The sequence below is a fragment of the Musca autumnalis genome, unplaced genomic scaffold (assembly GCF_047663935.1).
Source record: "Musca autumnalis isolate F117 unplaced genomic scaffold, ASM4766393v1 scaffold_4, whole genome shotgun sequence".
Lineage (NCBI taxonomy): Eukaryota > Metazoa > Arthropoda > Insecta > Diptera > Muscidae > Musca > Musca autumnalis.
The window spans coordinates 19,612,632-19,638,011 of NW_027411977.1; the positions used below are offsets into that span (position 1 = coordinate 19,612,632).

A 25,380-nucleotide genomic window follows, 5' to 3' on the forward strand; every position below is an offset into this window, starting at 1 on the left:
CAATATCGATTAGTTGTCAATGATAACCTTACCTAAAATTCTCTGAGCAATATTTTTGTGGAATATTTGGATGCTGTAAAATCTCATCTTGTGGTACTTTTACTACGGTTCAAGAAAGAAAGGACGAAAAGGATATGAAAGGAATTGAGTTAGAAGAATGAAATGTTCTACAAAAAGATTCGCCATTCGATTTGACTGAAGACATGTAATCTCAAAACGAAGCTACAATAACGGCAAACAGAGATATAAAGCTATTTTCTCAAGCATCATAGGCGAAAATTCAAAAAATTCATCGCGCGATATCTCAGAAACTTGACCTATGGGGAAAATTTCCTTTTGGGTTCTTAATATACTCACTAAGGGCTTTCATCTTCAACAGCAATTTTCCACCGCACAGAAATCTTGTTGCACAGTGTTTCTAGTTTCTAAACAATTTCTAGTTTCCCCTACATTTTCCTTTATTTTTTTCTGGCAAAAACCGGTTTTTGTGCTTTTCCTATAAAGATTTTGTGGTTTTTCTTCTATTGTTTTTGTTTGTCCTTCCTCCCCTCCATCGTATTTACACGCACATTGACTCCGTGTCAACAAAGCACAACCATGCAAGCAAAAACTATCTCGGAAGTGACTTAGGCGTGTCGCCCAAGGCGATGAAAACAGTCGCGGAAGTCACCCTAAAGTGACCTCCATTTGAAGAAAAGAACCACGCCGGCGTGTCGTCTTGGAAGTCACTCCAGCGACACTTCTAGAAGATCATTTCCACGATAGTTCTTGGAATTAAAAAATATATATTTTTTTTACTTATTTTTATTAACATTTTTTTATATTTATTTTTTTTAATTTTATTTATTTTTGTATTTTTTTATTTTTATTTCTCTTCTCTTTTAGAGAAATTATTCTTTGCAGCGAGCCCGGACCTTCAGAGTACAAAGCGAGTATGCTTACCACTGCACCACCGTCTCATACAATCATCAGATAGAAAAATTTTATATATTTGTTCAAATGTGTTGAACCATTACATAAATGTAAACAATTGCCTGAAAGTCACTCCGAAATGTCAACATACGCGATAAAAGGTAATCACAATAAGGCTATAGAAATTGTTTGTGTAATTCACCAACCATCTTCCTTGGCGTGTCTCCGGAGTGACTTACTAGGCGAGGGAGTGAGAAATCTCCAAATGCTGCCAGGGAACAACCTAAACAACCACCACTACCACACTAACAAACCAAACACTTATTGATTTCGTTTGTTGTCGGAAAACACTCACCATATCAAAATCAATATTTCGCATATACAACTTTTTAATTTCTTTTTCAGGGATGGCAGCAGTGGGGACTATAAAACGTTTGCTAGAGGTGAAAGATGTGAGATCAGGTGGTACGACTCTCCATTGATAGCGGATTTGCCTGTCTTTAGAATGGGAATTTTGCGAGCCACCTTCCAGATGTCCGGAATTACCAATTATAGAATTTCCAAAACCTTTGTCAAGTAGGTCAAACCTACTGCTCTCAATTTCTGGACCAAAGGCTTCGGATGGTGAGGACTTGCGCCACATTTCTTCGATCTAGCGAATCATGCTCGAATTTGTTTCCACGTTGCCTTGTGTGGTGCCTAAACCTGGTGCTACTAACTATCATGTTCTTTGCCGCAGCGAAGTCGATCGCCTTAATTCAGTTAATTGAATCGAATTCACAGAAATTTACGTATTTTAAAGATATTAGCTACATTTTTCTGATCGAACTAACTGTAAATAGGCACTTGAGGATCCGAGTGGTCTTAAAACTTTGGCAACCGACTCTCTTCAGCTGAGATAGATGGTAAATGTACTTCGAGGAGCGTATTCACACGTTAATTGTTTATGGCATCTGCAACTGCATATTCAAACCTGCTTGTACCTCTCTTTCTAGATCATGAATATCCCTTCTGATCTCCCTCCACCATATGGTGATGGGGATGGTTCTGATGGAACACCCGAGCATGTACTGTTGCTGTACTGGAAGAATCTTTGTCTCCTCATGTAGATGGTCCACTGAGGACATGAGAAGGCACCATGTTTCACTAGTCAGTGTGGCATTCTTTGTCTTCATGATGACATGACATTTAGATTTTTTTCACTTTGCAATTGTATTCGCGGACTACACTGTCAACAAGGTTTCTTTATCTGCACACTAAGTTCTACCGGCTAGGAAATTATATCCCTTGTTCCTACATCTCAGGCTGTCGCAGATAGCTGCGGTATGCGCGGAAGGCGTCAACATTCTGTCGAATGTAATCTCCAGAATATAGTCTTCGGAATTCGGTAAAAATCGACTATGACATTCAGCTCGACTACGACATTCAGCTATGTGGGCGCATATTTAATGGTGGGTATTTGCATCAGTCAAATAGGAGTTCAGCCTTTCACAAACGACATCAGGAAAGGTACCTAACGCCAAGATCGTACAATCATCCGCATGTGTCGACTCAGGGGGGTGGACTACAGGAGAGGTAGAGGTTAACAGTTCCCACCTTGGGGAACTCCGCGTTTCACTCTACGGGTCTTGGATTTCTTGTTCCACACATATAATTGATTATCCAACGTTTTAAACATGCTCAGAGGATAGCCCGCTCAATAACCTCAAACAGCGTGGAGTGCTTGACAGTTTCAAAGGCTTTTGATAAGTCGAGCGACACCATTACTGTTCTAACGCACGTCTTTCTCCGGCTGAGTCTTCGACTAAATTGTGTGGAGAAGGCGTACAGCGCTGTTGTCATCTATGCTGCTTACGGAACCCATGATGATGATCAGCAACTACATAGCTATTTCTAATGCTGGGTAGGACTGAAGCCTCAAGAGTTTTTGCTGTGGGTGACAACTGCCAAATCGGTTTGTACGATTCAGTCAGCTTTGGTGGCATCCTTGACTGGCTTCAGTATTGGGACCACTCTGCTCGTTTTTCCGACTTTAGGAACGATGTGGGTCACTAGCAACAGGTTGAGAACTTTGGTGAGATACTCAACTCCCGGTTCATCCAGCTGTTTCGACATTACCATGGAGATTCCATAAAAATAACGTGCGCACCTTAACCGTTTCCCACAATTCACTTATTCCGGCTGCAATGTTGGAACTCTTCAGATGATTTAACCATTTGTTCCGCTTATGCCCAACAGAACAATCTGTCAACATCTAGTGTCAGTTGCCTGGCTCTGTTGTCACTGGGGTTGGCTCTGAGAATGGGTATAGGTATATAGTGAGCGCATGCAGTAATCATGATGTCTCGGAACATCTTTTCTGCTGCCCGAATATCAGAAGGAATGAGCAGATTTCTGAAGCGGTGACGAGCTCAATTAGTGTCCAGAGGGGATGAAATAGGGCAGTCTGCTTATGGATACAATTATGGCGACGCCATTTGTCAGACCAGGTGACATGGTGGTATATCTGACGAATTTTAACACACTCCGCTAATTCTGGTGGGTAGAGCTGACAAACTATTGCTAGTCGGACTATCGTTTTGATCATTGCCGTAAAGCATTGTTTATATCGGACACCCAGGTAAAATTATCGTTTTAAATATTTCGCGTCAGATATCGTTGGTCGACGCAACATTTGTTGGTCGACGCAACATTTGTTTTACGACAATAATCAAAACCATAGTCGGACTATCCATATTTTGCCAGCTTTACTCGTAGGGGCGCCCTCATTGACCCTTCAAGCATAGAGCTATCAATCTGCTCAGGCAGCACTATGAGTATCAAATTTCCCTAAGACCAGACGATTATGACCTTCCAAAAGCTGGCTAATGTTCCACACCTGACTGCTACCACCCTCCATTCCATGTAGCGATCATTAGAGCCAGGCTCAAGGTCTGTATTGAACAAACTGGTGTTATAGGAAAGCTCCATCTTACCTCTGATAATTTCGGGTAGATTTAGCCAAGTCCGTACATCTATTTGACTGGCTCTAGCGATCAATAACTCTCAAACGGATCAACCGATTTTGAAAAACTGCAGTTTAAGACCTCCTCCCGATTTGCTTTGACTTTTTTGTAACATGTTGCCCTCAAAGCCCCTATTACGACGGTATAAGTTTTTCCAGGAGCAAGTCCTTGAAGTATGGACGAAATGCGCGAAATTTGTAACAAAAACAACTACGGCCACCATGTTATGCCTGGTGCGCACGACAACTTTTGAATTGGATACTGCGTTTGTCCAAACTATGCATTTTGTAATATTTCCTTGAATCATAGATAAAGTTCGAAGATATAGATTATCGGTCCACTCCTTCCCGTCCCTCCCTCACAAAAGTTTGAAAATATTTGGTAAAATGGTACGTGCGATATCTGTTCAACGGAGCAACCGATTTCGTCCATACTTTGGATCTCTTAAAATGTTGTTCAAACATAGTATAAGTTCGAAAATGGGCCATCCACTGGGCCGACACTTAGGGTACTTACCTCACAAAAGTTCAATATTTTGGTTTAGCTGCAGTTTAAGGTCAGCTCGATGAAGGCACTCTTTGTAATTCTGTTGTGGTGCGCGCTACCTATCTAAAGAAAGAATTTATTGTATCTGACATTAGACGAATGTTTGAATTCACCCAGGCTGAGGGTATGTATATCTCTGACGGCAACGCCGACTGATACTTTCTTACTAGTTTTTAATCCTCGTCGTTGTTATTGTGGTTCCTTAAAAAATATGCTCCAAAAAATTCCTCCCCAAGAAATGTATTATTAAAATTCTTCAAATCAATGATTTTATTTTTCCCAAACAATTTATTTAAAAATGTGAACTAAACCCCTAATCGGAATGTTGCTCATTGTAGAAATCAAAATTTTCCTCAAAATGTTCATATTTTGCACAATAGTCGGTGACTTGTTTGATGGAGCCTTCATTAATGACATCAGTGACCATCAGCTGGTAGGTAATAATAGTGCCGGTCATCTAATTTTCAAAATGAGGCATATTTTTTTAAATTAAATTCTTAAGTATCAAAAAACTATAAATAGCAACATAAAAGCAAATATTTACCCCCAAGATTAGTCCACGTGTCAATGAAAAGAAACCGGCTGCTGTAAAGGCCGTCACATCAACCGATAGCTGGTCACTAAAACGTTGGGTCTTTAAAAAAAAAAAACAAATAAAATCAACCACGAAGATTTTCAAAATTAAATCAAAGCAAACAAAAAAAAATAAACACAACCACACCTCTGTACACCAACTTCTGGAGGGAACATCACGTAAACAGGATACAATTTGTTTGGTATATTCATTGACCAGCGAAGCCAAATACAGCGTCAACAGGGTTCGAACAATATTGTACAGCAGCGAAAACCAAAATGCCATTTCAGCTACCCAATCAACACCAATGTTCCTGCAAAGAACAAAAGAAAGGTAACTTCAATTGCTCACATTTTATTGTTTGTTTGTTGTTTCTTTAGGAATTCTTCTCACATTGGATAAAATCTCACAGCTATTTGTTTTACTTACACAAAACTGTTGAACAATTGAAAACATATGAAATACATGTTGTTTGCACTGGCCAATAGTATCAGGGCGGACAGTTCATTGTTGACAAGACGCAAAAGTTTTCTCAGCACCAGATAATGCTCACGTGTTTCTAGCCAAAATATTGCTGGCATTGGCTAAAGGCATGCAGAGGTAGGAGAGAAAAAGAATAAATTGTATATTAAATTCTGATGATGTTGCTATTGGTATGTTGTTAGGCTTGCGGTACTATTGTAAACATTATCTGAGTTACTTATTTCTATATAGACCAGATAAAATATAACCACATTCGGTGATGTTACTAGAAGGATTTTCGCACAATGGTCGAAATCACTGATCTAGGGGCGCGAAAGTAAAAAAATCAAACTCTAAAATTGCGAAATGTTTCCATTATAGCGATTACAGAAAATCTGCTGACTAAATTTTTGTTTTTACTTTTTATACCCTACACCACTATGTGGTAAGGGGTATTATGTGTTAGTGCATTTGTATGTAACATACAAAAGGAAGCGAGATAGACCCATAGTTTCTTCTAGGGATATACATAGAATCACTTTCTGAGTCGATTTATGCATGTCCGTCCGTCCGTCCGTCCGTTCGCAACATACAGGTCGCATTTGTTGACCGATTTCGCTGAAAATTGGGGAATACCATTTTTTTAGCCGTCGGAAGATCAAGTTCGAAGATGGGATATATCGGTCCACGTTTTGGTATAGCCCCCATATAACGGTACCCCCCGATTTACGGTATTTTGACGTTTTCAGCTACATTTTCAGACCGATTTGGCTATAATTTGACATTTAGGGTTCTTAAGTGTCAATAAACATATATAACAAAACTTGTGGACATAGGTCCACGTTTTGGTATAGCCCCCATATAACGGTATCCCCCGATTTGCGGCATTTTGACGTTTTTAGCTACATTTTCAGACCGATTTAGCTATAACTTGACATTTAGGATTCTTAAGTATCAATAAACTTATCTAACAAAAGTTGTGGACATAGGTCCACGTTTTGGTATAGCCCCCATATAACGGTACCCCCCAATTTACGGTGTTTTGATGTTTTTAGCTACATTTTCAGATCGATATAGCTATAATTTGACATTTAGGGTTCTTAAGTGTCAACAAACTTATATAACAAAAGTTGTGGACATAGGTCCACGTTTTGGTATAGCCCCCATATAACGGCACCCCCCGATTTACGGTATTTTGACAGTTTTAGCTACATTTTCAGACCGATTTAGCTATATTTTGACACTTAGGGTTCTTAAGTGTCAATAAACTTATATAACAAAAGTTGTGGACATAGGTCCACATTTTGGTATAGCCCCCATATAACGGTACCCTCCGATTTGCGATATTTTGACGTTTTTAGCTACATTTTCAGACCGATGTAGCTATAATTTGACATTTAGGGTTCTTAAATGTCAATAAACTTATATAACAAAAGTTGTGGACATAGGTCCACGTTTCGGTATAGCCCCCATATAACGGTACCCCCCGATTTACGTTATTTTGACAGTTTTAGCTACATTTTCAGACCGATTTAGCTATATTTTGACACTTAGGGTTTTTAAGTGTCAATAATCTTATATAACAAAACTTGTGGACATAGGTCCACGTTTTGGTATAGCCCCCATATAACGGTACCCCCGATTTGCGGTGTTTTGACGTTTGTAGCTACATTTTCAGACCGATGTAGCTATAATTTGACATTTAAAGTTCTTAAATGTCAATAAACTTATATGACAAAACTTGTGGACATAGGTCCACGTTTTGGTAAAGACCCCATATAACGGTTCATTTAAGTTCATATTTTCGTATAGCCCAGATACCTCCGAACTAGCTGTTAATGACATTTGAAGTTCCCACGTTATGTACCGATTTTCGATATTTTGAAGATTCTAGCTAAATTTTTTAACCGAATTAGGAGTTATTTGACATTAAAGGCTCCCATCAAAAACTGTCAACATAGGCCCATGTTTTATTATAATCCCTATATAACAGTACCTCCCAATTTCTAGCCCACCAAAAATTGTCAACATACATAGTTAGATATAGGCACCATAAAAAAGGGCCTCCCGAATGAAGCATAAATGTACATAAACATTATCTGACATTTTAACGTACCCACTTCAAGTTGGGGACAGGAATGAAAAGTAATTATTCCATTTTAGTTCAGAATATTTTATGGTGGAGGGTATGAAAAGTTCGGCCCGGCCGAACTTAATGCTTTTTTTACTTGTTTTTTCTTGTAAATATTTTCTCTGCTACTCACTATCCAATGTTTACAGCATCAGATTTTAAGAAAGTTGTTGCAAAACATCTTTTTGTTCAATTGTTAAATAAATTCTTAATAAAACTAAACAAAGTTTATTTTTAATTAATAGGGGGGGGGTGAAAATTAAATGAAAACAAGTAAAAGAGTATCAGTCGGCTTTGCCGACAGAGATGTACACTCAGCATATGTGAATAGAAACTTTCATATACGTACAGATCGAATGTATTTAGGGTATTTTCAGAATTTAGTGGTCCTTTTTGGACATTTGAACTTGCCGATAAAAATATGGTTTAGGATTAAAGTTCAAAAGTGTTGCGGAGGAGGTACTTGAAGAAGTGGACCTACATAGTCCATTATGGAAGTGGACGTTATTTTGGGAGTCATATCATTTCAGATATCGCGAACACTAGTCATTTTGGACCAGTATGCCAGAAAGCATGCAGGAAGCATCGGTATACATTTCTAGAGGATCTTCGAAAAGACCTTAAACTACACTTAGACACAAATGTTGAACTTTTGTGGGGCAGGTTCCCTAAGGAGAGGACCAATATGGGCCATTTTAGAAGTTAAACTAACTTTGGACAACATATTAGGAGATCCAAAGTTTGAACCAAATTGGTTGCCCCCCTTCAAGTGATATCGTGCATACCATTTTAGTGACATGTTTTAAATATTTGGGGAAGTACCGGACGTTGTGGATCGGTGTTGCCCATCTTCGAACTGAAACTAAGTTTGGACAAAATATGACGAAGCCCCAATTTTGAACAAAATCGGTTGATCAGTTCGTGATCTCCAGCCACTACATATGGTGCCATATGAGGTTTTTACACCTATCGGGTTGTTTTCTCAAGAAGTATGGACTTGTCTCTGAAAAAACTTTTACCGTCGTAATGGAGGTATCGAATGCAAGTTGCTTTAATAAAAATCAATGTGATTCGAGAACAGGTCTTCAAGTGAACTTATCTGAAATTTTGTGTGGGAGGTACCCGAAGGAGTGAACAAGTGTAATCTATGTTCGAACCTGATCTATATTTGGTAGATGTCTTAGAATGTGTACTCGTGAAGTATGGACCAAATCGGTCTCTCACATCAAAAGTTATCGTTCACACAATTTTTCCGAACATTTTTGAACTTTTGTTTTGCTTATCTTTGCTTATCTTCGAACTTGGACAATATATTACGAAGGCCAAATTTTGGACCGAATCGGCAGATCCGTTCGAGAAAATTCAGCTTGTTTGGTCTGAAAATGTGGACTAAAACATTCGTTTGCACGTTATTAATGTCGCGCAGCTAGATCAGCGATTTCAAACTCAGTGCGGCGACGGGATCGTCGATACCGGATAGACCCGAAACCATACAATCCCCGTGTTCCGAGTAGCGATACACATGTTTGTATTTGTGTGTTGGGAGCAACTTATCCCTGATGGAATACACCGAACTCTTTCAGTCCGCGTCGGGGCAGATAAAACCCCAGAAATTAACTGGATGTGCTAAGTTTGTCATAATCGCATCCAGTCAATCTTCGGTGAGATACAATATATGTGGGAGTGGGTGTATAGTATGTGAGGGACTATGTGGCTGGGTGAACATAGCCTTACACTTGTACTAGCAGACTAGAGTGGTTTTAAAAAATCGATGTCTGATTTTTTTATGCGGCACCGCCCTAAAGCGTTTAGTTTTGAGAGATTTTAAGATTGATTGAGCACAATCGGAATATGTTAACAACCCCAACGAGAAAATTAATGAAATTTGCCTAGTTTCTGAAAATTCACTAATCACCGTTTTACAGATCTGCTCAACCATTTCGTTGTTCGGGTACTCAATAGAAAGTTTCGAGACATCATCACTGCTACAGCTGAAATACCTGCTGGTCGATTACCCGAAGTGTGACCAATTTTTTCCAGCACAGACGACAGGGTTAGAAAATAACCGTAATGAGCTTCATCGTGCTAACCACAGTGACCCCATAGTCAGGGAAATGACACAGGAATCAGTGAGCATAAACGGAACAAGTGACTAAATCATCTGAAGAGTTGAAACATTGTAGACGGAATAAGTGAATTGTGGACAACGGTTAAGTCACTCTCGAACCCTGGAAAGAAGGGAGATATGGATGATGTTGCGAATATCATCAGGTACGTTAAATCATCCAAAGTGTTGGACACAGATGGAATCTCCACGATAATACTGAAACAGCTGGATGAGCCGGGAGTCTCATCAAAGATCTCAACCTGTCGCCAACAACCATATCGCATCCGAAGTCTAAAAATGGGCCAGGCAAGGATGCCAGCAATGGTGACTGAATAGTACAAACCGATTTTGCCTTTTGTCTTTCCTTCGTCAGAAATAGCTACCCAGTTGCCGATCACATATTATTCGAGGACTCAACCAGAACAAATCGTACCATAGGATAGTGTTGGTGGCATTCGAATTGTCAAAAGCCTTTGATAGTGTCACCGTGCAGTGGTGTTTGACATTGAGCAGGATACCCTCCGACCAAGTTCGAATCGTTGGATAATCAATTATACGTGTGGATGCCGGTCGTACATGGATTTCAGGACCAAAAAGTACAAGTCCGGTAGAGTAAACAGGGTGTTCTCCAAGGCGGGGTGATATCTCCGAAACTGTTAAACCTCTACCTCTCCTGCATCACGTACCGTTCTATGGGGGCTATATGAAGGAGTGACCTATTCCGACAAATTTCATATGGAGCGTTCAATACCCTAAATGAAGACCAAATACCAAATTTCAGAAATTTAGATGGAATATTGACGCCACAACCTTCAAAATACCGGAAATAGGGAGGTACCGTTCCATGGGGCCTATACAAAGGCGTGGACCTATACCGACAAATTTCATATGGAACTTGTAATGCCCCAAATGAAGACCAAATACAAAATTTTAGCCATTTCGCTGGATTATTGTGGGCACAATCTTCAAATATTAAGCGCTTAATACCCCAAATGAAGACCAAATACCAAATTTCAGCCATTTCCGTGGAGTATTGAGGCCACATGCTTCAAAATACCGAAATTCGGGATGTACCGCTCTATGGGAGCTATATGAAGGATAGGTCCACACCTTTCATTTCTAGGAGAAAGTTTTGCTCCCCCATTGAAGACCGAGTACCAAATTTCAGCCCATTCGGTGGAATATTGAGGCCACATCCTTCCAAGCACCGAAAATCGGGAGGTACGTTCTATGGGGGCTATATAAGGGCGTGGAACTATACCAACAGATTTCATATAGAACGTTTGATATCCCCATTGAAGACTAAGTACCAATTTCATCCATTTCGGTGTGATAATGAGGCTAAAACCTTCAAAATACCGAAAATCGGGTGGTACCGTTGTATGGGGGCGTGGACATATACCGACAAATTTGATATGGAACGTTCAATACCCCAAATAAAGACCAAATACCAAATTTCAGCAATTTCGGTGGAATATTGAGGTCAGAACCTTCCCATTACCGGAAATAGGGAGGTACCGTTCTATGGGGGCTATACTAAGGCGTGGGCCTGTACCAAAAAGTTACTGGGGGAATGTTTTATACACCCACGAAGACCAACTTTCAGCCATTTCGGTGGAATATTGAGGCCACAACCTTCCGAATACCGGAAATAGGGAGGTGCCGTTCTATGAAATATATATTAAGGCGTGGACCTGTACCAACAAGTTTCTGGGGGAAAGATGTATACCCCAAAACGAAGACTAAATACTGAATTTCATCCATTTCTGAGGAATATTGATTCCACAACCTTCAAAACACCGAAAATCGGGAGGTACGTCCTATGGGGGCTATATGAAGGCGTGGACCTATACCAACAGATTTCATATAGAACGTTTAATACCCTCAATGAAGACTAAGTACCAGTTTCATCCATTTCGGTGTGATAATGAGGCTAAAACCTGCAAAATACCGAAAATCAGGTGGTACTGTTGTATGGGGCTTATATGAAGGCGTGGACCTATACCGACAAATTTCTGGGGGAAAGTTTTATACCCCCAACGAAGACTAAATACCAAATTTCAGCCATTTCGGTGGAATATTGAGGCCACAAACTTCCAAATTTCATATGGAACGTTCAATACCCCAAATAAAGACCAAATGCCACAACTTTCAAAATACCGAAAATCGGGAGGTACCGTTTTATAGGGGGCTATATGAAGGCGTGGACCTATACTGACAAATTTCTGGGAAAAAGTTTTATACCCCCAACGAAAAAAAGGTACCAAATGTCAGCCATTTCTTAGGAATATTGAGCCCACAACCTTCAAAACACCGAAAATCGGGAAGTACCGACAAATTTCTGGGGGAAATTAAATTAATTCGCTTCTGAAAACTTTGTTAGTTGCAATTCTAGAACAAAAAAACCGTTTTCTTGAACCGCTTTTAAGGGAAAATATCATTACGCGCAAATATGGAGATCAAAGGCTGGGGGGCGAACAATTCTTTTTGGCGATGAAAGTCGATGAAGGAAATATTACGAACCCGGTAGGGCAGTTATGCCGTAGGTCAAACTTCTGAGTTATGGCGCAATCAAATTTCGTTAGGGTTTTTGTCATGTAGGTATGTATAGTTTGTCAAGAAAGAATTCATTTCGCACTAACTCAGAAGTTTGACCTACGGCATAACTGCCCTTCCGGGTTCGTAATATTTCCTTCATCGACTTTCATCGCCAAAAAGAATTGTTCGCCCCCCAGCCTTTGATCTCCATATTTGCGCGTAATGATATTTTCCCTTAAAAGCGGTTCAAGAAAACGGTTTTTTTGTTCTAGAATTGCAACTAACAAAGTTTTCAGAAGCGAATTAATTTAATTTGATTGACAACTCTATAACCTTTTTAACGGTATACATATTAGTTTAATCGGTTACTTAAAACCGGTTCAAAAATCGGTTTTAATGTCGGAATATCCGGTTCCAAAATTGAGATAACCGGATCTATCCTCCAAGAAAATTTGTTATTAACGTGTTCGTCATTTCAAGAGCTATTTGTGGTAAAAATTTCAGAAGCCCCCCAGATGTCTACATAAGCAATAACCAATAGTTATGTGTACATACCAATAAATACCCAATGACGAATATACAGAAAAACAAAACATAGTTTATTTCTGAACCAAAACCGATTAAATGTCAAAAAGGACAATGAAAACGTGACAAAATTGATTAGTTGTCAAAGGGAACCGTACCTAAAATCTTCTGAGCAACATTTTTGTAGAATATTTGGATGCTAAAAAATCTCATCTTGTGGTACTTTCACTACGGTTCAAGAAATAAAGGACGAAAAGGACATGAAAGACATTGAGTTAGAAGAATGTAATGTTCTACAAAAAGATTCGCCAATCGATTTCACTGAAGACATGTCACCACAAAACGAAGCTACAACAACGCCAAACAGAGATATGGAGCTATTTTCCCAAGTATTATAGGGAAAAAATCAAAAACTTCATCGCGCGATATCTCAGAAACTTGACCTATGGCGAAAATTTCCTTTTGGCTTCTTAGTATACTCATCAAGGACTTTCATCTCCAAAAGAAATTTTCCACCCCCCAAAAATGCTGCTGCACAGTGTTATTTAATTTAATTATTTATGGTGGAGGGTATAATAAATATATAAGCACTTTTATAAAAAACATATTATTTATTTCTTCTTGTGATTTTAGTTCAGCTATAGGTCCTTGTAATAAAACAACAAAATTTTGTTTTATTTTTAATTATTTATTTCCAATATTTCGGCCGTCTTCGACGGTCATCATCAGGGATTTTTGGTATTATTTTAACAGGTAGCAGGTGTCAGTTCTCCATCACTGTCGCTTTTCCACGAAGATGGCCGAAATATTGGAAATTAATAATTAAAAATAAAACACAATTTTGTTGTTTTATTACAAGGACCTATAGCCGAACTAAAATCACAAGAAGAAATATTAAAGATCAAAGGTCAACAATAAACAAAAAACAGAAACATATTATTTATTATTTACCTTTCCTTGAACTGCTTTCATGCGCAGGTGAAGTTGGCGAAATCTTGCCGCCAAACCAATACTCACAATTATAATGAAAACATCGGTAAAGGAACGGGGATAGGCTAAGGTTAAATTTAACCACTGAAACAAAGAAATTCCAAAGAGATGACATAAATTTTCTCCCGATTTTTAAATATCAAATTTTTTTCAACATATATGTATGTATATAAATTACTTACCTCAAATACGGGTAATGTCCAATATTGAAAAGGTATTACCATGCTAAGATGGGGTCGTTCACGACCATATAACGTTTCCCAGTAGCTGACATTCAAATTACATTGTCTTCTTTCCAAATCACTTTTCTGAAAAGAATTGAAGACCAGCAAACAATGTTCCACTAAGTGGGAAACAAAAAAGCAAACGTTATTTCCTCTATAAAACACAGTACCATTTCTTAAATCTGCATATTCGAAATTCAACATTTTTGTTTCAGTACTTACAAAAAGCTGCGAACATTATTAATAAATACCAAAACCATATCCAAAATTTCATATTAAATGTTACATAAAGCTGATAGGGAACTTGCAAAAATAATTCCTCCACCTGACGCCATTGACGCATTAATTTGGGCCACTTTAAAGCTAAACGCCAAAAGATAATGTGCTCCCAAATGCAAACGAAGAATAGAGAGACAGTACCTGGAAATGAAAATATAGAATCATGTAGCAGATATTATTGTTTACCACTCAAACGAAGAATAACCCACCTGATGTATGAAAATTAACACCCGTTCGCGTTATATAATAGATAACAACTCCAAATTCCATAATATCCAAAATTAAAATCACTGCGCTATAGGCACAGGGTATACTCAGCCATTTATAGTGGAGTCTCGACACATCTTTGTGCCACACATTTGTGACAGGCAGCAAACCAAAACACTGGGATATGAAGAGAACTGAATGGCAAGAAAGGAAGAGAACGATAAATATCAACCTACGGAAATCTGTATGTTTGGATGTAATCCGTTTCAGACAATTTTGAGTTACATTAGCACTGTCCGGCCGTTTGGCTGACTGACTCCAATGAGTCAACAAATTTCCTCCAAATTTAAATCAAATTCGAATATTCGCCATATCTGTCCTCTACTTGGACCAAGCAAAAGGAGTAACCGTTTCTGTACAAGGATCAGATTCGAATATGTACTATCAATCAATCCCACGGCGGCCGGTTCTATGCACCGTGGAGCGGCAATTTATCCCAAAATGTTTGCTATGAACTCTTTTGGTCCGTGCCGGGATAGGGATGAACCCCGAGCCGATATGGAGGTGTTCCGTTTGCCAGATCCGCATCCACCACCTGTCAGTATTGGTGAAATGTAATGGATGAAGGGAAAGGGTGCATTTCTGAGGGTGCTCTTAGTCGCACCCTGGATCACAGGGATAGGTATGTTGCTGCTTGCTTCGCCAGAACATCGCCCAGTGTGTCTTCAACTTCGTCGTAGTTGGAATACGAGACGTCCCCGCAGTCTCCACAACAACAACAAGCGCAGCCTCTAGCACCACAAGTTGTTGTTCAATGGCCGGCAATGCATCATTCCTGCAATTCAATTGCAATGGTCTCCGCAATAAGGTCAGCGAAATTGTGGACTTTATGAGTTGGAAAACATCATGGTCGCCGCGATCCAGGAAACCTGTAGTTTATAACGTTGTGATGGTTACAACGTTTTGCGGAAGCATCGCACAAGCAGCGGAGGAGGAGGACTTGCCTTCCTAATACACCAGTCTGTCCAGTACAGACCTATCTCGCTTGACTCCATGTAGGGGGGTTGCAGTAAAGTGTGGTTCAGCCGAGATAGAGCTGCTTAATGTGTACATACCGCCGATGAAAAGCTGTGCCCGGCGTTATGCGCCCGTTATTAGTTCGCTTTTAGGAGAGCAGAAATGTCATGCTTTACGTGGGTACCTACCTTCCGGTCTAAGCTCACGGTGTTATCACAACACGGACTGGTTATAAAGCGACCAATCAGTGCCCCTTGCACCGTAGTGAGGTACCAATTGTGTTCAAGTGTTTTGCCTGTTCACCACATTGCTTTATTACGGAACCCATCTACAATTCCTGTCTTTCTATGGTTCAGACATACGGTTGCAATGCAACTCCACATTCAAGCCGAATACTCTAACCGCGATTTGGGTACAACCACAACCACCACTACCAACTACCAGTGTAGATCAAAAGATCTAGGGGCAACTGGCACCCGTGGTCCAAGAATATAGTCTCTAGTAAAACCTCTTAACCATGAAGACTACTACCAGTTGGTCCCCAAACGGAGCCCGGACTGGTGGCCCGGGCAATAAACGTCTGGTGCTAGCGGACTTCATTACTCATCATGAGTTTAAATAAGAAATAAAGAGTTGGCCGAGCAAATTGCTCCACGTTTTGCACCGTGAATGAAGATACTCCTACGAGGATTAGAGGAGATTGCCACAGCTCGCCAGATATCACAATTATGGCGCCAGGTCTGATAAATGACGTATCCTGGCAACCCGTCATTTCCTATGGCTTGGACAAACTCCCTATCATCGTCTCCGTAAATAGACCACCCGGTTTCATAACCACTGAATGCCGTGGGAAAGCTGATTGGCAAGGGTTCAGAGATTTAACCATCACCGCTTCAGAGAGCTGCCAATCCTCTCAGATCCTCGGGTAGCTGAGAGAACTTTCCGGGACATCATCACTGCAGCAGCTGCTCGCTACATAACTGCTGGTCGAATGCCCGAAATCATACCAAATTTTCAGCCGAGGCGACGGGACTAGAAAATGAGCGTGATGAGCTTCGTCGCTTACTTTTGAAGTCAACAGTTAAGTAAAGCGGAAAAATTGGCTAGATCACCTGAAGCAATGCAACATTGGTACAGGATTAAATAAATTGTAGGTAACGGTTAAATCACTCTCGAATACGGGAAAGAAGGATGACAGAACGGCAGTTTCGTTCAACGGCGTGACAATAACTGAGCCAAAGAGGTGCGCGAGTTATTTTAGCCGGCAGTTCATAGAGCACCCTGAGAGTGATAAGGAGAAAAGGAGTAATCTAGGCCATATAAGAAGAGCCCTCCAAGCTGAGTTGGTACCACCACAATTTACTATGCGCGATGTTGCAGAAGCCATCCGAAACGCGAAATCATCCAAAGCGTTGGGCCCACAACGAATATCGATGGTAAAGCTTAAGCAACTGGATGAACCTGGAGTTGTGTATTTAACAAGGGTCCTAAACCTATTGTTAGCCACCCATATTGTGAAAGTTTGCAGGGTGGTCCCGCTACTGAAGCCTGTCAAGCACGCCAGCAGAGGGGAATCGTACAGGCGGATTCACTCCTGCCGGCAGTAGCCAAGATCCCAGAGGAGGAGGTGTTTTCCAGTTTCACAATATCAACATGGATTTCTGAAAATGCATAGTACTGCAGCAGCATTAGACGCCATATCCACACATATAAGTAGAGGACTAAACCAGAAAAGGTCGTTCCACCGAACAGTCATGGTGGTTCTTGACCTAGCAAAGGCCTTCGAAACTGCCAATCATGCCAAGCTGTTCGAGGAAGTGTGTGAAACTGAGTGTTTGAAACGTTGGGTGAGCAACTATATGTGCGGACGCCTGTCGTTTGTGGAATTCAGAGACAGGAGTCCAAGCCCCGTAGAATAATACAGTTCCCCAAGGAGAGGTGATATCTCCGGAACTGTTTAAACCCTACCTCTCTGGAATTCCACACCCTCCGGACGGCATAGAGAACGTAATGTAAGCTGATTGTTGTACGATCCTGGCATCGCTCTATGTACGACCGAACAGACATGGTGACTCTTGACCTAGCTAAGGCCTTCGATACTGTCAATCATGACAAGCTGTTCGATGAAGTGTTTGAAACGTTGGGAGAGCAACTATATGTGCGGACGCCCTTCGTATGTGGAATTCAGAGACAAGATGTCCAAGCCCCGTAGAGTAATTCAGTTCCCCAAAGAGAGGTGATATCTCCGGAAATGTTTAACCCCTACCTCTTTGGAATTCCACACCCTCCGGACGGCATAAAGATCGTAGAGTAAGCTGATGATTGTACGATCCTGGCGTCGCACTATGTCGCGAGTTCATATTACCTGTGGCCAAAATTAGAAGGAGTTATCGTAGGTGCATCAATTTTGGTACACGTACTTATTGTTCACATACTTCTCGAGGACATAAACCTGGGATGTTCGGTCCACGTTTTGATATAGCCCCCATAGAACCGTACCTCCCGATTTTCGGTTAAATGTTTTAGTCATAATAACCAACCGAAATGGTTGAAATTTATTGTTTAGTATTCCAACAGAGAATTGTGGGTGTAAGTCCACGTTTTTTAAAGCCCCCATATAACGGGGCCCGATTTTCGGTACTTTCACCAGACATTTGTCGGTATAGGTCCACGTCTTCATATAGCCCCCATAGAACGGTACATCCCCATTTTCGGAGTTTCAAAGGTTTTAGCCTCATTAACCCAACGAAATGGTGACATAGGGGATGGAATATACCAAGGAACGGTGCTGACCGGCTTTAACATGGCAAAGCCCAGGATTTATCTTGGTCCCTCTTTGATCTCAAGTGGACACTGACCTCCCCGTGGTGTCACCTGGGGAACTGCCTTTAACACCCGTTAAAGGTAGTGAGCTAACATGTGCCGCGCGTTCACCCATAAGAACGTTAAAAACTTGGGTTTGGGCGTCGGGTTAGTAACCCTCCCCTAGAAAAAACAGCCTACTATGAAAAAACGAAAGAAAATAAAAACAAACCCCTCTAAAGTTGACGAACCACGGAAACGTTTTAAGGACCATGATCTGCTAATCTGCACCTGGAATGTTCGCACTCTTAATAGAGAAGGTGCAGTCTTCGCATTGGCAGACGTACTTGAAAAGTACAAGGCCAATATTACTGTCATACAGGAAATACGATGGATTGGGAAAGGCGTCACAACAACACCTAAAGATGACGCACTGTATTATAGCTGTCATGACGTAAAGCATGAGTTTGGTTGCGGATTCGTAGTTAGTCGGAGGCTAAAACATCTGGTATCAAGCTTCAGTGAATGAAAGACTTGCTGCAATTCGAATAAAAGCTAAATTCTTCAACATCAGCTATATTTGCGCTCATGCTCCCACTGAAGAAAAGAACGAACAGACCAAAGATATATTTTACGAGCGCTTAGAAGAAACATATGACCGTAGCCCTGTCCATGATATTAAAATCATTCTAGGCGATTTTAATGCCAGAATAGGAAAGGAGAATATCTTTGGCCCAACAGTCGGAAAATTCAGTCTCCACAGTGAAACATCTGACAATGGTATGATGCTGATAGACTTTACAGTAGCAAAAAACATGGTAGTTAGCAGTACCAGATTTAATCATCTCGATATTCATAAGAGCACCTAGCTGTCTCCAGATCAGAAAACAAGAAATCAAATTGATCATGTTGTGATAGATGGAAGACATTCATCGAGCGTGTTAGATGTACGATCGTTCCGAGGCGCAAACATTGATTCGGACAACTACCTTGTTGCAGCAAAGGTACGCACCCGCTTACGTAGCAAACAAACTACGAACAGACACAAAACGAAAGTTAGACATCGGTAAGCCGCAATCACAACATATAGCCACAGCATATTCCACTCAACTAGCCCAATTGCTTAATCAAAGCACTCCTCATCCCGATAACATATCAGGACAATGGCAAAACATTGCCCACTCCATGCAAACAGACGCCAAATTCATACTTGAATACCAGAGACCTCCACCAAGGAATCGCATGAAGAGAAAAATGCGGCATATAGGGCTACTTTACAATCCGTAGCAACGCGTAGCGCACGAGAGAGATACAGGGAGAAAAGAAGAGAGGAGAAACGTCTTTTCCGCAGGAAAAAGGGAGAGATGGAAACGCCGGAGTGTGAAAAAATCGAGATGTATAGGAGCCAGAATGAAGTCCGAAAATTCTACCAAAGAGTCAAGCATCAACCTGATGGCTTTAGTACAGGCACATCCTCCTGTAGAGACCAGCAAGGTAATTTGGTAACTGATACAGACAGTGTACTCAGAATATGGAAAGAACATTTTTCAAATCTGTTGCTATCCAATAGCAGCGAAGACGATGATACCACAGATCCAATCCCAGAAGATGGTATAGAATGTATACCGCCCGGCCATGATGAGGTAAAAACAGCAATCAACCGGCTGAAAAATAATAAAGCAGCAGGAGCCGACGGCTTACCAGCCGAGCTGTTTAAAACTACAGGCGACACGCTGATAAGTTGTATGCATCTGCTAGTTAGAACCATCTGGCAGGAAGAACGCGTACCCGACGATTGGAACCTGAGCATCCTATGTCCCGTCCACAAGAAAGGAGATAAGACTGTATGCTCCAACTATAGGTGCATAAGTCTTCTCCCTATTGCCTACAAGATCGTGTCAGGGATATTGTACGAACGACTAAAGCCTATGGTCAACGAGATAGTTGGACCATATCAATGTGGCTTTAGACCTGGCAAGTCCACCATTGACCAGATATTTACCCTGCGGCAAATCCTGGAGAAGACCCAAGAGATGCAGATCGACACCTACCACCTTTTTGTCGATTATAAAGCAGCCTTCGACAGCCCGCTGCGATCAAAGGTATTCCAAGCCATGTCTGAATTTGGTATCCCCGCAAAGATCATCCGGCTTTGTAAAATGACTTTAACTGACACGAGGTCCTCAGCTAAAATAGGAAAGAACCTCTCCGAAGAGTTTGGTACCAAAGGAGGTTTCACACAAGGAGACAGCCTTTCATGTGATCTCTTCAACATTCTGCTGAAAAAGGTTATTAGAGAGACAAACGTCAAAAGAAGTGGCCACATGTTACTGGCTTGTGCTGATGATATAGACATTATGGGGCGATCAGTAAAAGAAGTAACTGATACCTTTATGAAGGTCGAAGGAGAATCTGCTAAAGTGGGTCTGGCGGTAAACGGTGAGAAGACCAAGTTGATGGTGTCGACTTGCAATGCGTCGATTGAGCTCGGACCGACTGTGGAAGTTGGTTCCTATAATATTGAGGTAGTAAAAGACTTTGTCTACGTCGGCACCTCCGTAAACTCAACAAACGTCATCAGTTGTGAAATAAAAAGAAGAATTGTATTGGCCACCAGATGCTACTTTGGTTTAAGTAAGCAGTTTAAAAACAAAACCACATCTCGTCAAACAAAAATAACGCTCTACAACACACTGATACTACCCGTGCTGATGTATGGCTCCGAAGCCTGGGTACTTGCGCAAGCAGACATGGTAGTGCTTGGTGTATTTTTGAGAGAAAAATGTTTCGAAAGATCTACGGACCAATCTGCGTTGACGGTGAATATCGACGTCGCATGAACCACGAGCTGTATCTGCTATACAACGACATCAATATTGTTAAACGTATCGAGATGCAGCGATTGCGTTGGCTAGGCCATATCATAAGAATGAGCGATGATGAACCCGCTAAACCGCTTGGCGGTGCACGCAGAATTGGCAGGCCAAGGAATAGATGGCGCAAACAAGTGGATGATGAGATGAAAAGGCGCGGTATTCCAGAGTGCGAAGCAACAAATAGAGAGGAAAGGAGATCTTTTCTTAGTTCGGCCTATGGAACAAATGTTGTGTAATGGGACAGCTAAGTAAGTAAGTACCCCACCAAATGGCTGAAATTTCGCACGGTACCTGCCGATTTTCGATATTTGAAGATTGCGGCATCGATATCCCACGGAAATGGCTGAAATGTTGTATTTTGTCTACGTTGAGGGTATAAAACTTTCCACCAGAAATTTGTCGGCATAGATCCACGTCTTCATATAGCCCCCATACAACGGTACCTCCCGATGTTCGGTATTTTGAAGGTTGTGGCCTCAATATCACACGGAAATGGCAGAAATTTTGTATTTTGTCTCTGTTGGGGGGGTGGGTATAGGTCCCCGTCAAAAGTTTCCATCGGTATGGCCACGTCTTCATATAGCCCCAATATTGAAGGTTGTGACCTCAATATCCAACGAAATTGGTGAATGGTGAAAAATCGTATTTTATCTTCGTTGGGGGTATAATGCTTGTCAATTCCTTTGTGTATACGTCAAATGAAAACTCATCTGAAATCTATTGGATTTCGTTTGACGTTTGAGCAATGAAATTGACAGTTGAAATCGAGTGGATTTCGTAAATGTAAACATAGTATAAAACTTTCCACCACAAATTTGTGGCCATAGGTCCATGCCCTCATATAGTCCCCATAAAACGCTACATCCCGATTTTCGGTATTTTGGAGGTTGTACCTCCATATCCCACGGAAATGGCTGAAATTTTCTATTTTGTCTTTCTTATGGGTATAAAACTTTCCAACAGAAATTTGTCGGTATAGGTCCACGTCTTCATATAGCCCCCATATAACAGTACCTCTCGATTTCGGTATTTTGAGGGTTTTAGCTACATTATTCAACGGAACTAACTGTACATTGGCATTTATGGTTCATAAAGATCCAAACACTGTTTCACCAAAAATTGTCATGATAGGTCCATTTTTAGGTATAGCCCCCATATAAGAGTACCTCCGGATTTTCGGTATTTTGAAGAATTTACTTACATTTTTTGACAGAACTAACTAATATTTCAGATTCCCAGTTTTCACAAAACAAAATATCCGCCAAAAATTGTCAAGATATGTCCATGTTTAGGTATAGCCCGCATATAATAGCACCTCCAGTTTTTCGCTATTTTGAAGATTTTAGCTACATTTTGATTGAGAGTTTTAGCTACATTTTCGACTGAACTGCTCGTAATTTGACAATTGCCTGCAGTCACGAAACTTTTCCACCAAAAATTGTCAACATAGGTCCAGGTTTAGGTATAGCATCCATATAACGGTACCTCTCTATTTTCGGTATTTTGAGGGTTTTAGCTACATTTTTTGACTGAAATATTCGTAATGTGACAACTAGGTTCCATCAAATAAATATCCATTAAATATTTTATTTAAACTTATAACAAAATGTTCCTAATGGAGTTCCAATAGAATTCTCCACTAAAACACCACACACAAAACGTTGCCATAGCATTTGCAGAAACTATCTCTCTTATGTGTTTTTAATTAAAAAAATATTTCAATTTCAAATGATAAAAAACACCTACTTTTTCGTACGGAATGATGAAAAGTTTGCTTTTCCATAACTTCAATAATGTTTAAGTTGAGTAATCACATTTAATTAAATAATATTTTCCATATAAATAGTTTTGTTTTAAAGTAACAACATTCTAACCACACTCTTCACTCACAACAAAAAACCAAACGATACAATTAAAACTTGTTGACAAAACCTGTCTGACTTTAATGAGCAACTTTTAAAACTACAAATAAATCAACAGAATTAAGCACACAACTTTACCATTGAGTTAAACTAACGAGGATAATGGGCATGCATACACATGTACATATGTATATGCCGTAATGAAGTATGTGTACATTAGGGTTATGACTTTTCGAATTTTTTTCTCAAACATGATTTCCTGTAGCACGGATGAATGAAGTTTTGCCTAAAAATAAGGTTTATTCCATTGAAATATAAACAAGTAAGAACAGACTATAGTCGGACGGGGCCGACCATGTGATACCCTATACCACTATCCCTGTGCACTAGCTTTCCGGGCTAGCTGTTATAAGATGTGCATTAGAAATTTTACCAATTTTCACACAAAAGTTTTGATCAATTTAACCCGCTAAATATTATCCGATCATACCGTTGACTTGCACGCTACTTCTTCATCTCAAACCAAAACTACGTTTAAAATTTCGCGCCGATCGGACTATTATTGCGACCTACAGAGCGGCTACAAAATCGAGCAAAAATTTTGTTTTTGGTCCATTTCATCCCTTTAACATTTCACGATCATCGCCAAAAACTAATCAGTTCTATTCTGGTCCAAACCCGACCTCCATACTAAATTTCGTGACAATCGGTCCATAATTGCGGCCTCTAGCTTGATTACAATTTTTAATGGACGGACAGACGGACGGACGGACGGACGGACAGACACACATCGCTAAATCGCTTTATCTCGTCGAGATATGAAGTTTGGTATACCACATGAGGGGTCTACGACGAATATTTCGCGGCGTTACATGAATTTTTGGGAAAACAAACTTATTATACCCTTTTCCACATTGTGGTATAGGGTATAAAAAGTTCAGGCGCAAATGGATTTAAAAAATATTTTTTTTGAAAAAAAAAATATATGAGATGATTTTTTTTAATTATTTCCTGTTGCACGATTGAATAAACTTAAGTCTACAAAAAACTAAAATAACGTTTATTCCATTCGAATATTAAAAAAGATCATGCAAAAACCACTTTGAAAAAATTTTATTTTTTTGTTTTATTATTTATTATTTTTTTGTTAAGAATTATATCATGAAAAACGTGTTTACGATATTTTCACGATTCTCAGAATTAAAGAAAATTAGTGAGAATCAACTGTTATGTCAGTTTGGTTATCTCATGTGGCTCTAAAGTTTATTTTAAATTTTATATCTGCTTACAGTGACTTCAAAAAATTACCCATAATTCTGATAAATTAAAATTTTAAAATCATTTTGTGCCTGAGGTTTTTTCACCGAATCACCTTATAATTAAGATTTTACGTAATCTTATATATAAACTCATCACGCTATGATACAGGGATATGAGGTTGTGAAAAAAGCCATAACCCTAATGTACATATGTCAACAAGAGACTACTACCTCTCCGCCGCTACAGTCTACAGATGTCGTTGCATGTTTCTGTTTAATTTGTACTCCATGAATTACAAATGAAGAACAAACATCAGCACACAACCAACCGTTAGTTTCGTTCAATCTTTCCGTTACTGGTTTATTAATCTTTCAAATGTCCATGTATTAACCTGTATGAATACATATGACCTCTTTCTTGTCGTTACCATGCCAGTGAACGCCCACGCCTTATGAGCCATTCGGCAGATATTTCATTGGTCAGCGCTGTATCAAATATGTAAATTATGTTAAAAAAATAAATACCACAAATATTTCATTTATTTCCCTTTAATATATATTTCGCATTACTGCCTTATTACCACAAAGGATTTCATTCAAAAATTACAACAACAATTTCACATTAAAAATTAATGAAAATCAAATAATAAAATTCAATGTAAAATTCCCGTCCTCACACATCACATTTCCTGGTTAACCACACAAATTTGGTAAGCCCTTAACACGATTCGGTTCATCGAATTGCAATAAAACCAGTTCATAGGTTACTATGGTACCGGCCATCTGAAAAATTAAGTAGATGTTAGTTAGAGTATTAAATTTAATTGCACACAGATTATCTTAAGTGAGGTTAGGGAACCAGAATAGGGATTTACAGGTAGGAGGGAGAACAAACGTAATACTGGCAAAATATATTCTATAGACATTTTCTTCAATATAAAGAGGGCCCTTAAATGACTTTCTTTTGAAAGAAGACTTTTGTATAGGGTTTCTATTGATAGGAGAACCTTCACTCTGAATGACTGGACAACATTAACAATTTTCACTATACCGACAAATTTCAG

At 39.9% G+C, this 25,380-nt stretch overlaps 2 protein-coding genes across 3 annotated transcripts in view; both read right to left on the reverse strand.

The window, feature by feature from the left end:
- Positions 1-4,709: 4,709 nt before the first annotated feature.
- LOC141400801 (gustatory receptor for sugar taste 64b-like) lies at positions 4,710-23,161 on the reverse strand. The gene is made up of 9 exons (XM_073980311.1): positions 22,942-23,161; positions 14,503-14,694; positions 14,237-14,434; positions 13,973-14,133; positions 13,752-13,874; positions 5,467-5,621; positions 5,185-5,350; positions 5,008-5,097; positions 4,710-4,920 (listed from the first exon to the last, which is right to left on the reverse strand). Exons 1-9 carry the CDS (start codon positions 22,976-22,978, stop codon positions 4,777-4,779), a joined length of 1,266 nt encoding a protein of 421 aa, XP_073836412.1. The 5' UTR covers positions 22,979-23,161; the 3' UTR covers positions 4,710-4,776.
- A 1,679-nt stretch (positions 23,162-24,840) lies between these two features.
- The window catches only part of Gr64a (Gustatory receptor 64a), a 31,699-nt gene continuing 31,159 nt past the window's right edge, over positions 24,841-25,380 (reverse strand). For both annotated transcript variants that reach the window (XM_073980297.1, XM_073980298.1), the window contains exon 9: positions 24,841-25,099. In XM_073980297.1, the coding sequence (XP_073836398.1) occupies positions 25,010-25,099 (90 nt within the window). In that variant the 3' untranslated portion in view covers positions 24,841-25,009. The remainder of the gene's footprint in view (positions 25,100-25,380) is intronic.

What these genes read in the sequence shown, in the direction of transcription:
- LOC141400801 (XM_073980311.1), bottom strand. Translation starts at nt 22,978, where the DNA reads ATGGAAAAGCAAACTTTTCATCATTCCGTACGAAAAA. An exon ending in TGTTAATTTTCATACATCAG is followed by an intron (nt 14,435 to 14,502) that starts GTGGGTTATTCT and finishes TTTCATTTCCAG; the next exon opens with GTACTGTCTCTCTATTCTTC. An exon ending in GGACATTACCCGTATTTGAG is followed by an intron (nt 13,875 to 13,972) that starts GTAAGTAATTTA and finishes TCTTTGTTTCAG; the next exon opens with TGGTTAAATTTAACCTTAGC.